Source organism: Xyrauchen texanus, chromosome 49 (assembly GCF_025860055.1).
Source record: "Xyrauchen texanus isolate HMW12.3.18 chromosome 49, RBS_HiC_50CHRs, whole genome shotgun sequence".
Taxonomy (NCBI): Eukaryota; Metazoa; Chordata; class Actinopteri; order Cypriniformes; family Catostomidae; genus Xyrauchen; species Xyrauchen texanus.
This window is the reverse complement of record NC_068324.1, coordinates 3,007,888-3,022,139: the sequence shown is the minus strand read 5'-3', so window position 1 is coordinate 3,022,139 and position 14,252 is coordinate 3,007,888. Positions and strand designations below refer to the sequence as shown.

The window sequence follows — 14,252 nt, the reverse complement described above, 5'->3', positions numbered from 1 at the left end:
CAATTTTGTATTTAAATATCTTTATAACTTATGACGTAATAAATGATTTATTTTTGCTTAATAAGAACATCTTTACAAAAAGCATGCATGTTATTATGACCAGTGTTGGGCGTAATCTGATTACAATGTAATCTAGTTACTTTTAGGCACTGAAAGTAGTGTGACACGTTACATTTAAATGTAATCTTGTAATTAGATTAAAGTTACTGACTTTTAATGAAGGTAATTATTTTTAAGTATAATTGGGTTACAAATATTTCTAAAAATATATTATTTACATATGATCAAATTAAAATATAAATTAGTATGTTCATATGTACATCTGTTTATGTTTCTGGACAGCTGATAACAAGGAGAAAATATATGGTAGACATTATTTTGAAATTGTTTAGCAAAAAAATGTGTTTTGGAAAGTATATTTAAAAGTAAAGTAATCATTAATGTGATTCATTTTTCTGTCGTTTTAGAGAAGTAGTTAGTCATTTGTTTTGGATACTTTCTAAACAAATGGTCATAACCAAGGTTTTGGTTATGACCTTATATGCCATTCTGAGCAACATTTTCATAGAAATGGCATCCAAACCTTAAACTTCTAATAAATGTGAATTTCCATTACGCCAATATGATCTATTAGACATATATTGGTCCTTAACCTGTATATACGCTAACACCCAAAAGCCATTTCACTTCAGGTGAGCTGCGATATTACACAAATGCAGAAACGAATATAATTTTAGGTTTGTTTACAATGAGACAATAGATATCAAACACCTCTGTTGAACAAAGAGGGAGGGTCTTTCACAAAGAAAATGCTGTCACAACCAATCAAATTCACGGCTGATATAACAGGCATGCACAACTGACCAATCATAAACACAATAACAAACCCAACCATATCCACCCGTGTCCAAGCAACTAGCCAATCCCGCTTCGAGTCCGCAATACTGACGTGAGTCTCCACCAATGGTAGGCCAGATCTAAAAGTAATCAGTCCAGCCTTCTCGGAGAATGCCAGAGATACTCGGTAAAGGCGTCAGGTTTGGTAAGTAAAAAAGTTGCTGTAATATAACAAAGAAACGAAACGTATCGTCAATTAACTTTATTTTGCGTGACAATTTCAGACCGCGATGAATGCATCCGCGGGGAGCAAAAATGTTGTCATCCATTGTTTCGATTGAAAACTAAAAAAATGTGTTGCTCTGTGACGTTTGTTGTTCTATTTGTGGTTTAGTAATTGTCAATCTCACCATAGCGACAGCAATTTATACACAACCAGCGCTTTTCTATTAAAACCTCATAGAAAAAGGATCTCCATTCATTACAATGGGGTAATGTGCCATGTCTAAACTTGTTGACATTCTTTTGTTTACAGATCGCACGGACCACCATTGAGTTCATTTCAAGTGCTTATTTTCATTATTTTGACGTCTATCAAATATATGAGAGTTGGATAGTGTGTGTATGATTTTATTTTATTGAATCTCACCGATGTTGGTTAGTTTTTGGCATGTTTTTCAAACAAAGAGCTTAATTTTATTGTTAGTCTGTATGTATTGAGGGTATTGCTCCATTGAGGGTTTTAACAAAGACATTATACGCGATTAAATATCACATCTTATCAAAAACAGATCGAAAACAGCAGATTTTTCTTCCTGTGTTTAAAACAGAAAGGGTCGAGCCAGCAAATGAGCCTTTAAATAAAGCTTTTCACTCATATAGTCGGTTTCATCGTCGATCAAGATGATCGAATAGACTGTCAGGTGTAATTATCGATAGTTATTGTGAATTTTCTGGCGAAATCTAACGCTGTTATTGACCTCCTGTTGTTACGCAGTTATGAATGAATGAGCTGGGCTGCGCATGCGCGAAGTCCCCAAAAGTTTGTAAACAAGCATTGAGTGCAATGCGAGTCACGTGACGCGTTGAACAAAACCGCAAAGTTCGCAAAACAAAACGCGCGATTAATCGGCAGAATAAAAGCGTACAGTTATTCTTCATATTTATTTTTATTTATAGGAGTGCTAAATGTGATATAACAGCTGCCAAGGACATGTTGCACAACACCCAGCAGAACAGATTGTGTTATTCCAGTGTGTACTGCTGATGTCACATATTCATTAATTAATTCATTCATTCCTTTATATACAAACTACAATATGTATATAGATGCATCATTTTATTCAACTATAGAAATATATATTCTTCCATTCAAAAGTTTGGACTTGGGACCTTTTTATCTTGTGGCTTATACTTAAATGCTTTAAAGGTTTTTGTTGATGAATCTAGTATGCATTTCTGTACAAAACTAACATTTTTATATGTTAAGCTCAAACATATGATTGTTTATCATTTTTGGTCACATTACAATTCCCATATTTCCATGTTATTTTATAGTTTTGATGATTTTACCGTTCTAATATTTGGAAAATTGTAATAATAAATAGGGCCAGTTATTAATACAGATTTCCCAATTCGATTCAGATTCACACGCTCAATTCAAAACCGATTCATGTGGGTATATTACAGTTATAATGTCCACATTTGCTTGCATATGAAAGAAACTCTCTCCCAGATAATGCTGTTAATTACTGTATACAGGGGAGCTTCTAACTAGGTACATTGCAAAAATATAAATTTCACTAATATCATTACATTCGTTTTTCATTTTGGTCACATTTAAGCTTTTTTAAAAACAAACCAATACTTGTATTCCATCAATAAATATAATATTTTATATAATCCACTATATTTTGTTACATTGTTAATTATTACATGCATAATTTTTTACAGGTATTTCCATTGATTTGTTGCATATGTGCTAAAACCTGGTACTGTCTCTTTAAGAAAATTGGCAGTTCTGTAAATGAGCGCATATTAATGAGAAAGGATTCTAATGGCTTCATCAATGCTATGTGTGATTAGAATCAAAAGTCTGTTTTTTGTTTGTTTGATCGAAAGCTGCCTGTAAAGAACAAAAAGAGAATTAAAAGACAAATGGATTGCGTGGATCGCGTCTTTAGAGACACATTATTACACAGAACGGGTCAAACCAAACGTTTACTATCAACACTATTTACTATCTTCACCAATATACTACACAATCAATGGTGAGGTCCTCTCATTGTAGGAGAGGGTTGCACATAGTGTAATGGGATTTTAAAAATCAATATCATTCAAATGAAGATTGCGATGCATCTGTATTTTTAATCCAGTCCTAATAATAAAGAATAAGCACTGTAGGTGTGTCCAAACTTTTATCATTATCACCACTGATAATTGTAAACCTAGCTAATAACCTAATAACACTATAAACCTAGCCAAACACACAAAACCCGCAAACGCAAGTAGGAGCCTGTAAGAGTTAGCTGGATTAGGACCTACAACCCCATTTCACTTTCACTTAAACGGGTTCTTGTGCATTTGCAGCCTGGCCAGCTGACATGTCATAATATGGTGTGGGAAGTGAAATCACAGTCAGTCCCTCAGAGAGTTCAGGAAGTCCAGGCACAGAGCTCAGGTAAGGACGAGGCCTTCGACCTGCTTGAGTGCAACGAGCACCTGTCCTCCTCACCTGGATACCCTTCTAACGAAAGCCACATGGAGTACGGTAATTACACCATTTCACAACCGTTGCATAATCAAAACCATTTGCTGCAAATGTCAGAAGACCATAAAGGTCTTGTTCTGTTTCATTGAATTAAAAAAAGAAGGAAAATGTTGAAAATCAAATCATATTGAAAAACTGGCCTGAAAGAACATGATTTTTCTTCTTCTATCCAAGTCAAAAAAATGTCTAAATGTGCCCAAGTGCACCAATTTTGTGCATTTATAGAATTCAAATGATTATATAGATCATAGAAATATAGGCGATATATGTGACAGTCAAACAGCAAGTATTTATTTTATAAAAATGTCTGGTAAGACTTTTTTTTACATTTGTAATCAACCTCGTTGGTGACTTAATTAAAGGGACAGTACACCCATAAATTCTCTCATCATTTACTCACCCTCATGCCATCCCAGATGTGTGACTTTCTTTGTTCTGCAGAACACAAATGAAGATTTTTAGAAGAATATCTCAGCTCTGTAGGTCCATACAATGCAAGTGAATGGTGACTTAGTTCTGCTAAGATGGTCCAAAAAGCACATAAAGGTAGCATAAAAGTCCATATGACTCCAGTGGTTAAATCAGTGTCTTCAGAAGCAATATAATCTACATTTTCTACATTTTCACTTTGAAATGAAGAAGTGACTTTCACATACAGCCACCTGCTGGTTGGGGCTGGTCAATGGTAGAGATTTATAGTAAAAAAGGACTTAAATATTGATCTGTTTCTCACCCACATCTATCATATCGCTTATGAAGACATGGATTAAACCACTGGAGTCTTATGGATTACATTTATGCTGCATTTATGTGCTTTTTGAAGCTTCTAAGTGTTGGTTTGTATGGACCTACAGAGCTGAAATATTCTTCTAAAAATCATGTGTGTTCAGTAGATGAAAGAAAGTCAAACACATCTGGGATATCATGAGGGTGAGTAAATAAATGAGTATTTTCATTTTTGGGTGGACTGTCCCTTTAACTTAAATATTCTGATTACAACTGATAGAGAATATTTTTAGGGAGAGCTAAAGTTTCTGTTACCTGGCCAGGTGGATACAGTTATTGGGCAATAGCGATAATGATAATGATAATGATCAGTCTGTCACTAGTTACAAATTTATAATTATGGGTTGAAAAGTTGGTTTCACTACTAAATTTTTTAAAGAAATAATAATAAGGTATATTTTGTACCAAAAAAAAATGTTTTTTCTAGAATTTTTTTACCATCTCCGGACGGTTACACCACATTATTTTTTACTCTAAGCTCCAGAAAGAAAAGCAAGTTTGTTTTTGAAAATGTGTGAATTGCATTTTTTTTATTATTTTTGAATAACTTAATAAATCCAGACAAATAAAAAAATGAGCATCATGTCATTGACCCAAATACTTGCAATGATGGCTTATTTTCCTCTCTTAATTTTTAATGAACAGATGACCTACCCGAGCTGCAGGAGGTACAAGATGATCAATCGACCCCTGGCGTGTTCCAGGTGGCCCCGGGCGTGTCACATGAGGAGGGCCCGGGTGATGAGTGGAGCTCCAGAACGGAAAGCAGCGTCTCGCATACAAACTGGCTGACAGAGTTAGCCAACATCGCCACGAGTCGCCAAAGCCCCCTGTTCCAGAACGGCCCACACAGTCGGTCAGGAAATGCAAGAATATATACTGCAAATTACTGTAACTTGTGCTATACTGGATATACTGATGTGTGCATGTGTGTGTGTCTTTGTTGCAGATCTTCAGTCCACATTTTCTCCAGCAGTAGTAGTTTACATTCCTACGCAAGACCCCCTCTGCCTTCCAGAAGCACCCACAGCCCCGCCCGTAGCCACATGAGAGAGCGCCGCCGCACCAGGGTACGACCACCGCTCTTTCCAATCGCCAATGCTAACGTTGGGATTTGACAAAAGGTGTAAACAGTGATTTTGAGGATGCTGAAGCCTTGAGCATAATGAAAATAAAGCCTATATTCGTGTCATGACGATTATTTTTTTCGAGTTCAGTACAAGTTAAGCTCAAATAACAGCATTAAAAATAATTGACTTGTTCCTCAAACAAACAAACAAATCGTTGTCACAATAAGGAAGGAACATTGGAAGTCAATGGGGCCAGTCTATAAACATTAAAATACTCACCGTTTCAAAGGTGTAAACAATAAACATGCTAACATGATTTTAGTTTGATAAAACCACTTGCTAAATGTATTCGTGTAAAATTAAATGCGCAATTACAACTTTGTTGTCATGACAACGAACCCCTATAAACCTGATATTGGATATAACTCGACACAGATAAGGGAAGCAGTTCATTTTATCGCACTGCAATCATGTTTATATGTATAATGTTTACGTCTTGTGGCTATGCTTTTTAAACGGTGTATATTTTAATGCAACTTCCACTGCAATTGCCTCACTATAACTGTGCTTTTGTCCTTTTCTCTTTTTATGGCACAAATGCTGCAGGTTGAGCTCAACTTGTATCGAACCTAAAACATTATAAAAATACATATAAAAGGTCACAATGCAAAAAATCATAATGCTCCTAAAAATAGGATTCATTAAGCAAAATAATATGTTACAGGCCAGCAGTGAGTCGGAATCGGGAATTTTCTGTATGTCCTCTCTGTCCGATGATGATGATCTGGGATGGTCTCATTCCTGGCCCTCTACTGCCTGGCACTGTTTCCTGAAAGGTAAAGATGCAAATGCACACTTAAACTGGTAAAATGTTTCTAAACACAAACAAATGCTAGAAAATGTAAATGAGAGGTCTCAAGAAACATGATAATAAAGCCAGTTGATCAATGGAGTTTAGAACTGTGGGAAACAGCGCCCTCTGCAGTTACTAATGCAGAGCTGCAGTAGACAACCTATTGTACATTTAAGAACCATTTAAAGAAATGGTTACGGTACTTGAATTTCAGAGCTGTCAACATTAACACATTTCTCTAGTCTTCTTGCCTTGTGTGTATGTATATGTTATGTCTTTGTCAGATGTTTTGTGATTGTTGGTTTGCTGTAATTCGACTGTATTTTTTTTTTTTTTAACATAATAGGATCTTTTACTAAATGCATTGTACAACTTATTTTTATTTTATTTATTTTTTTTTTATTTTTTATAAATATGTAATTTTAGTCTCTTTTAGGGTGACTTTTAACATCTGTCCTGGGACTGCAGACGAAAAATAGCCTTCTGGCTAATTCTGGCATATTGGCAGCAATGTTAATTAATATACACTGTCCTTGTAATAATAAATGAATAAAAAACAAAAGGGGGAAGCAGGCGTGTCTCTGGTCAGAGAAACTTGTTGTTCACACCCTCTGCCTCAGACTTTAAGAACTCATGTTTTCTCTGAATATTAGCCTCAATGACCCCCCATGCACTCTCATTGCATCTTTGTTCCATACAATAAGAGTCAATGGTGACTATAAAAAATGATAACAATAACGTGTTGTTGTTTTTTCAGGAACACGTCTACGCTTCCACAAAGGTGTGAACATGGAGTGGCAGGAGGCAGAAGATGTGCTGGATTCTGATGAAGATTCTAATGACGAGGGAGGAACACAGTCCAACCCAATTAAGGTGTCGATGTGCACATTACTTAGCGCTCGCTCACAGTTTAATGCAATAATGTAGCGATAAGACTTTCTTAGCACAAATCTAATCATAGGTTTTGTTTCACAGAGTTTCGGCACAGAGGGTCTAAAGCTCATGGCCTTTGAGGAGACTGTGTCTTTCGGTCACTCTGTCCTGAAATTAACCTTTGACCCCGGTTCCCCTGAAGCAGGGCTTCTGACCGCTGAGTGCCGTCCGGACCATCCATTTTTTGTAAAAAATAAAGGTAAATACTGCAGCCTTCTTTTTATATGGTTGTATGAACAAAAATATATGCATAATATATGTTAAAAAACAAGAGCGTCTGAATGTATGTGTTTTTTAGGGTGGTCTTCCTTTTATCCGAGCCTTACCGTTGTGCAGCACGGTATTCCCTGCTATTATGTTCAGGTCGGAGACTTGTGTCTACCGCCAGGACACCGTGACGCCATCAACTGTGATGACTCCGTCGTTTTTGACACTTTTAGAAGGTACGTACCAATTCAAATTCATGTGAAAGATTTGTTTGCACTACGACAGTATTTTCACAACAATGAAGCATATTTCCCCCAAAATTCTCATTAACGTAATGCATCCGGATGTTTTAATTTGAAGTTTTGTTTGCAATTCCCATAATCCTCAAAGGTGATTCTCAATAGAAAAATACTCTAATTAGGGCTGTCGATTTAACACATTAATCGCAATTAATCATGGCCCGGACCATAATAAGGAATATTCTTACCATCAGAGCAATTCAAGCTTCAAGCTTGAAGTACCACCTGTTTTCAGCAGGGGGCAGTAAGCAAAACTCCAGCAGTGTAGGCAACACGCATCTTATAAAGAGAACAAACCACACTTACGGACAGCAGACAGCACAAGATGAGAACACGTTCTTTCGTTCATGCACCACAGAATGGAGCACAAATCTGAATGCAGGTATCTCAAGACTTGTTTTTCTTAAGCTACTTCTATTAATCCGGATACATTTGAAAACGCCGTTTTTGTTTCAAAACGCTCTCCGTCCACACTAACGTTTTCAAGCCTTTTCCAAAAGTTGTTCGTCCACACTGAAACGTATGAAAATGCTTAAATCGTGTCACTGCGCATGCGTAAAATCCCCGCTGCATGTACGGTCTGAAACGCAATTGGCCTCGTGTTCTGTCGTCAGACACCAATTCCGAGTGAACGTCCCTTCGCCTTTGAATGTGAAGGTTGTACAAAGTGACATGTATTTAACAACGCTATCAAAGTGAGTATCAGGCACAACAGCGCCACTGTAACACGGGCCGCCATCTTGATTGTTTTGGTTGGGTAGATCACATGACTAAAAATGCGTCGTCGTTTTCACAGTCCTCACTACAGCACGAAAACGGCATTTTCAAATGTATCCACTTTGGAGTGCGTTTTCAAAAAGCTCAGTTTTCACATAGGAAAAACATCGTGTTCCTGTGGACGGTAGGCCAAAACGGAGAGAAAATGTATTAGTGTACATTTCAAACGAAAATGTATTAGTATGGACTTGGCCTTAGTTGCAAACTACATTTAACTTGACACATGATTATGACACGACGTAACCAAAGTTAAACGCTCCAAAAGCGCCCATCTGACGCATGTGTACAGTACATTGACGCGTCATTAGAAAAGTCCTTATAAATCAATCTCGGGTACAGCTTATGGAAATAAACAATATGTTGCCTTCTAAAGCCACATTTTATATTGTTTTGTCAATGCTTTAATCGTCAGCCACAGTATTGTAATGCATTTTGGTGATCTGAATCATATTTCAATATAATTATTTAATCAATATATATTGAATTATTGTTATTTTGTGGAATCTTTTGGCAAATATTTATATATGCGATTAATTTGATTACTTAATCGGCATGATGTACAAATACTTTACTATTTAAATGACTTATTAGCCTATTTGTTTCTTAACGTTTAAGTAATCACGCTGATATTTTTGCAGTATGGTAATGAGAATTGGGGAAAATGTGCTGAATTGCAAAAAAAAGCAAGAATTTATTTTTTACTAAATAAAACATGAATTGTCCTAAAAAGGCAAAACATAATCTCTTATTTATTTTGATTTTGAGGTTAAATATGACTGATATTTTAATTGTGCATTTATTTGTTACTTCTTTACCAGTACTTGCATAGTTTTTTCTTGATGATTCTTATTTTTCCTGTATAATAATAATATATAGTATAGGCCTACTAAAATATCATTGCTGACATTAGATATTTAAAAAACATTTGCACATAAAAGAATGAATATTACTACTGTATGTCAGACAACTGTATGTTTAAACTGCATATTGTGTTTAAACTTGAAGTGTACGTTCAACTTAAACACACTATACAGTGTTTAAAGTCTTGCCTGTTTTCTCACCCCACACACAGTTATGACTTCACTCCTCTGGACTCGTCCGCCGTGTACGTTCTGAGCAGTATGGCACGTCAACGCCGGGCCTCCCAGTCCAGCGGGGGCGCTGTAAGTCCTGACTGTGACAAACTTGAGGCCTGTGGCTCCGCCCACCAACCCCCCAGCAGCAAATCACAGCGCAGCCACGCCTCAGGGAGCTCCGGTGCTACGCCCACAAAGTGCAAGCGGCCAATGAACGCGTTCATGCTATTTGCCAAGAAGTACAGAGTGGAATACACGCAGATGTATCCCGGCAAGGACAACAGGTGTGTGGATGTGTCGTTAACGAACAAATGTTAACTCAGGCCAGGTTTTTAGGTTACTAATGAGGGAGTCATCTATGAATCAATCAACAATATTGTCAAGAAGAGAAAATCAATCACTGTTCTTGAGTGGATAACTATAAAGTACGTGAAATCAGATGCTTTTAGCTATGCTATGCTATTGTGTTCCAAATGTATCAATTCATAACGCAACGCAAGTACGTGTTGTGAGGTTAGTGTGAACTGTTTAGTGTGAAACTACTGTCATGGCGGTGAAACAGTTTGAAGAGAATATTGTTGAGCAAGTTTGGTAAAGTCAGTATGTTTGTAGCAACTTACCTGAATAATAACACATTCAGTTTAATGAAATTTGAAGTAAAGCGTTTGAGGTTTGTTACCGCCACAGTAACGCAAGATGTTCACATTGGCCAAGCGCTCAGGTCTGCGTTCACGTACTTGATTAAATAAATAATTCACCCAGAAATAATTTATTCACCCTCATGTCGTCCCAGATGTGTGACTTTCTTCTACAGAACACAAATGAAGATTTTTAGAAGAATATCTCAGCTTTGTAGGTCCATACAATGCAAGTGAATGATGTTCAAGTCAAAAATGTTATGCTCCAAAATCACATAAAGTCAGCATAAAAGTTATCCATACTACTCCAGTGGTAAAATCCATGTCTTCTGAAGCAATATGAAAGGTGTGGGTGAGAAAATGATCAATGTTCTGCCCAGCAGGGGGAGATATGCATGAAGAATGTGAATCACCAAAAACACAAGAAGAATGTGAAAGTGAAAGTTAAAATGCAGCCTGAGCAGAATTTATAGTAAAAATTTACTTATTGATCTGTTTCTCACTCACACCTATTATATCACTTCTGGAGACATTGATTTAACCACTGGGGTCATATAGATTACTTTTATGCTGACTTGTGTGATTTGTGGGGCTTCAAAGTTCTGGTCACCATTCACTTGCATTGTATGGACCAACAGAGCTGAGATATTCTTCTAAAAATCTTCATTTGTGTTCAGCAGAAGAAAGAAAGTCATACACATCTGGGATGGCACGAGGGTGAGTAAATGAGAGAATTTACATTTTTTGGGTGAACTAATTCTTTAAAGTATTCTGATACGTTTCTGGCCAAAATTACAAACATTTGCATGTGCAAGACTGCACGAAACAAAGCCTTGCAGAGGCCAAGCAGCTACCGAGATTACGTCACTTACTGCTCACAAACCCTTTAACCCATGCCTATGCTTCAATTATAAACCAGGATTAAATCTAAAGTGAAACATTAACACAAAGTTAGGCTTGCAAAATTTACTTTTTACGCCTAATATTTACACAAACGTCAAAATTTGCAGTTATGTAACTTACAGATCCAATTTCAATTTAAAAGCGCAAATTGAATATGCGCAAGTTCGGACAAATGTGAATTTATATGACATCTCTCGGCAGAGCCATCAGCGTGATTCTGGGGGATAAATGGAAGAAGATGAAGAACGAGGAGAGGAGGATGTACACAATGGAGGCAAAAGCTCTAGCGGAGGAGCAGAAACGACTCAACCCTGACTGCTGGAAACGAAAGAGAACGAACTCGGTTAGCCGCACTTAATTTGCATGATTGGTTGATTTTTGTCGTAACTTGACAAGAAAATGTCCTCGTCATTTTAACCCAAATCAATACAAATATATATACAGTATATATTATATATTTTGCATGAACCAAGACACGTTTTACCTGCAAATACGCATTGCTAAGATGCGTCTGGATGTTTTCCTTTTACCATTCCCATTTATTTTCAATGATGATTCTCATTACAGAGACATGCTACATTTATTTATACAAATCAGCAATAATGAAAGCCAGTACTACCAAGGGAGTACTACTACTATGATTTATAAATACTTACCAATTTAATTAATATCATCTTCTTTCGCATTCCAGTAATGAGAATTGGGAGGTAAGATTATTATTCTCCTTTGTAATATGGCCCTTCAAAAGGCTTCATTTTCCATAAGCAGCATTTCATTTCATATTTGTTTCTTTTGATTTTGGAGTAAAATAGGACTTGGACATTTTCTAGAAGGGTGTCATTAAAATTCACTGATTAGTGTTAATATTGTGATTCCAAGGGGGGCTTGGGTAGCTTAGTGAGTATTGACACTGACTATCAAACCTGGAGTCACAAGTTCAAATCCAGAGTGACTCCAGCCAAGTCTCCTTAGCAACCAAATTGGCCCGGTTGCTAGGGAGGGTAGAGTCACATGGGGTAACCTCCTCGTGGTCGCTATAATGTGGTTCTCGCTCTCGGTGGGGCGTGTGGTGAGTTGTGCGCGGATGCCATGGAGAATAGCGTAAAGCCTCCACACGCGCTACATCTCCACGGTAACGCGCTCAACAAGCCACGTGATAAGATGTGCGGATTGATGGTCTCATACGTGGAGGCAACTGAGATTCGGCCTCCGCCACCCACATTGAGGCGAGTCACTACGCCACCACGAGGACTTAGAGCGCATTGGGAATTGGGCGTTCCACATTGAAGAGAAAAAATCACCACATCTTCATTACACAAAATATTGTTATTTTAATTGGTTCAATGTTTATCAATTTAAAAGTAACCATTGAAACGTTTTCCTCTGCGTTTGGCCAGGGCTCCCAGCAGAACTAGTCTGAGGATCGTCATGGAAACATGAACTGGATATGGACAGCAGGAGACGGACGGCGACACACATTCTCAAACACAAGAGTGATAAACCGCAGCTGTGATGCTATGAATACCTGCTTTAGAAAAGAAAATCAATTTGATATTTGCGATGAAAAAAATTAAACGGAAGGTAAATCAGATATATATATATATATATATATATATATATATATATATATATATATATATATATATATATATAAAAAATATTATCTAGTCAAATAACAGTGCTTATGTATTTTTCTTATCTTTTCAAAAATGACGAAAGAGCCTTTTGAGTTCAACGTCAGACAACGCTCAGTTCTACTTTCAGGTATTTTTGTACTTCTACGCTTTTAAGGTGCAACCCTGTGGTGCTATTTTACTGAGGCCGAAGGAGCGATATATACAAATAATGTCTATTTTTAAATGTAAAATGGAGAAATTTAGACGTTAGCTTTTTTTTTTCAGCTGTTCATATTAATTCTATTTGTATAACTCAACTTATTGCACACACTTAAATGTATTGCAAACGGATGAATGCTGATGAATTTGTCAACAAAAGCTGGGAAAGGGTTGAATTTAATATGACACCAGTCCAGCCTAGGCCATATTCACTGTGTGTGTGTGTGTGTGTTTGTGTCTGTGTACCTGTGTGCTGGTGTGTGTGCGTATAGTAGTCTATCCATATGGCCATGTTGTTCATGGATAGTCACACACGCAAGTACACATGTACAGTGACGCACACATCAGTCACATACAGCACTTCAGCACCATGCCTTCACTTTAAGTGTTATTGTTTTTGCACTTTATATTCATTTATAACCTTATACAACCAATAAATGTATACAAACTGAAATGTTGTGTAAAAATGTACTGTATATATCATGATAGGCTTTATCCTTTGACACAATAATGGCAAAACTCAGCAAACTGCTTGTGACCCATTTTGCAGGTTTGCCATTAGACTGCATTGAAAATTACATTTTTTGTTAATATTGTACAGGTCCACGTTCCCATCCATTTCTTGCACAAACTATTCTTGTATCATATTATAAATAAAATTTTAAACTTGCTACCCTAAACATTTGCACCTTTTCTTTGTTTTGCCTTTCACGCAGTATTCATGGATTAAATGATTGTTGAACTGTAACATGTTGTCTATTACACTTAAAAAATAATAATTTACACTAATGCATTTACAATGCAAGTCTATGGGGCAAGGCATTGTACTAGAATTAATGTTAAAATACACACAATTTTGAAAGAATAGCCACAAAAAGGAAACATTTCATGAGTGAAAGAATAAATCTCCACCTTTTACCAGTCCCAACCACTAGGTGGCGATATGCACAAAGAATATGAATCACCAAAAAACAAAAGAAGAAGATGTGAAAGTGGAGATTTATAGTAAAAAAAGGACTTAAATATTTATCTGTGTCTCACCCAAGCCTATTATATTGCATCTGAAGACAGGGATTTAACCACTGGAGTTTTATGGATTAGTTTCAAAGTTCTGGTCACCATTCACTTGCATTGTGAGGACCAACAGAGCTGAGATAGTCTTCTAGACATTTTAATTTGAGTTCAGCAGAAGAAAGAAAGTCATACACATCTGGGATGGCATGAGGATGAGTACATGATGAGAGAATTATCATGTTTGGATGAACTAC

General features: G+C 36.7%; 1 protein-coding gene across 1 annotated transcript; it reads left to right on the top strand.

The window, feature by feature from the left end:
- Nucleotides 1-1,006: 1,006 nt before the first annotated feature.
- On the top strand, nucleotides 1,007-13,657 carry hbp1 (HMG-box transcription factor 1). The gene is made up of 11 exons (XM_052123027.1): nucleotides 1,007-1,042; nucleotides 3,427-3,607; nucleotides 5,039-5,249; nucleotides 5,343-5,463; nucleotides 6,188-6,299; nucleotides 7,074-7,189; nucleotides 7,292-7,448; nucleotides 7,548-7,692; nucleotides 9,605-9,892; nucleotides 11,351-11,492; nucleotides 12,547-13,657. Exons 2-11 carry the CDS (start codon nucleotides 3,451-3,453, stop codon nucleotides 12,562-12,564), a joined length of 1,467 nt encoding a protein of 488 aa, XP_051978987.1. The 5' UTR covers nucleotides 1,007-1,042; nucleotides 3,427-3,450; the 3' UTR covers nucleotides 12,565-13,657.
- Nucleotides 13,658-14,252: the final 595 nt, after the last annotated feature.

What these genes read in the sequence shown, in the direction of transcription:
- hbp1 (XM_052123027.1), top strand. Translation starts at nt 3,451, where the DNA reads ATGGTGTGGGAAGTGAAATCACAGTCAGTCCCTCAGAGAGTTCAGGAA. An exon ending in CGAAAGCCACATGGAGTACG is followed by an intron (nt 3,608 to 5,038) that starts GTAATTACACCA and finishes TTTAATGAACAG; the next exon opens with ATGACCTACCCGAGCTGCAG. An exon ending in CTGGCACTGTTTCCTGAAAG is followed by an intron (nt 6,300 to 7,073) that starts GTAAAGATGCAA and finishes TTGTTTTTTCAG; the next exon opens with GAACACGTCTACGCTTCCAC.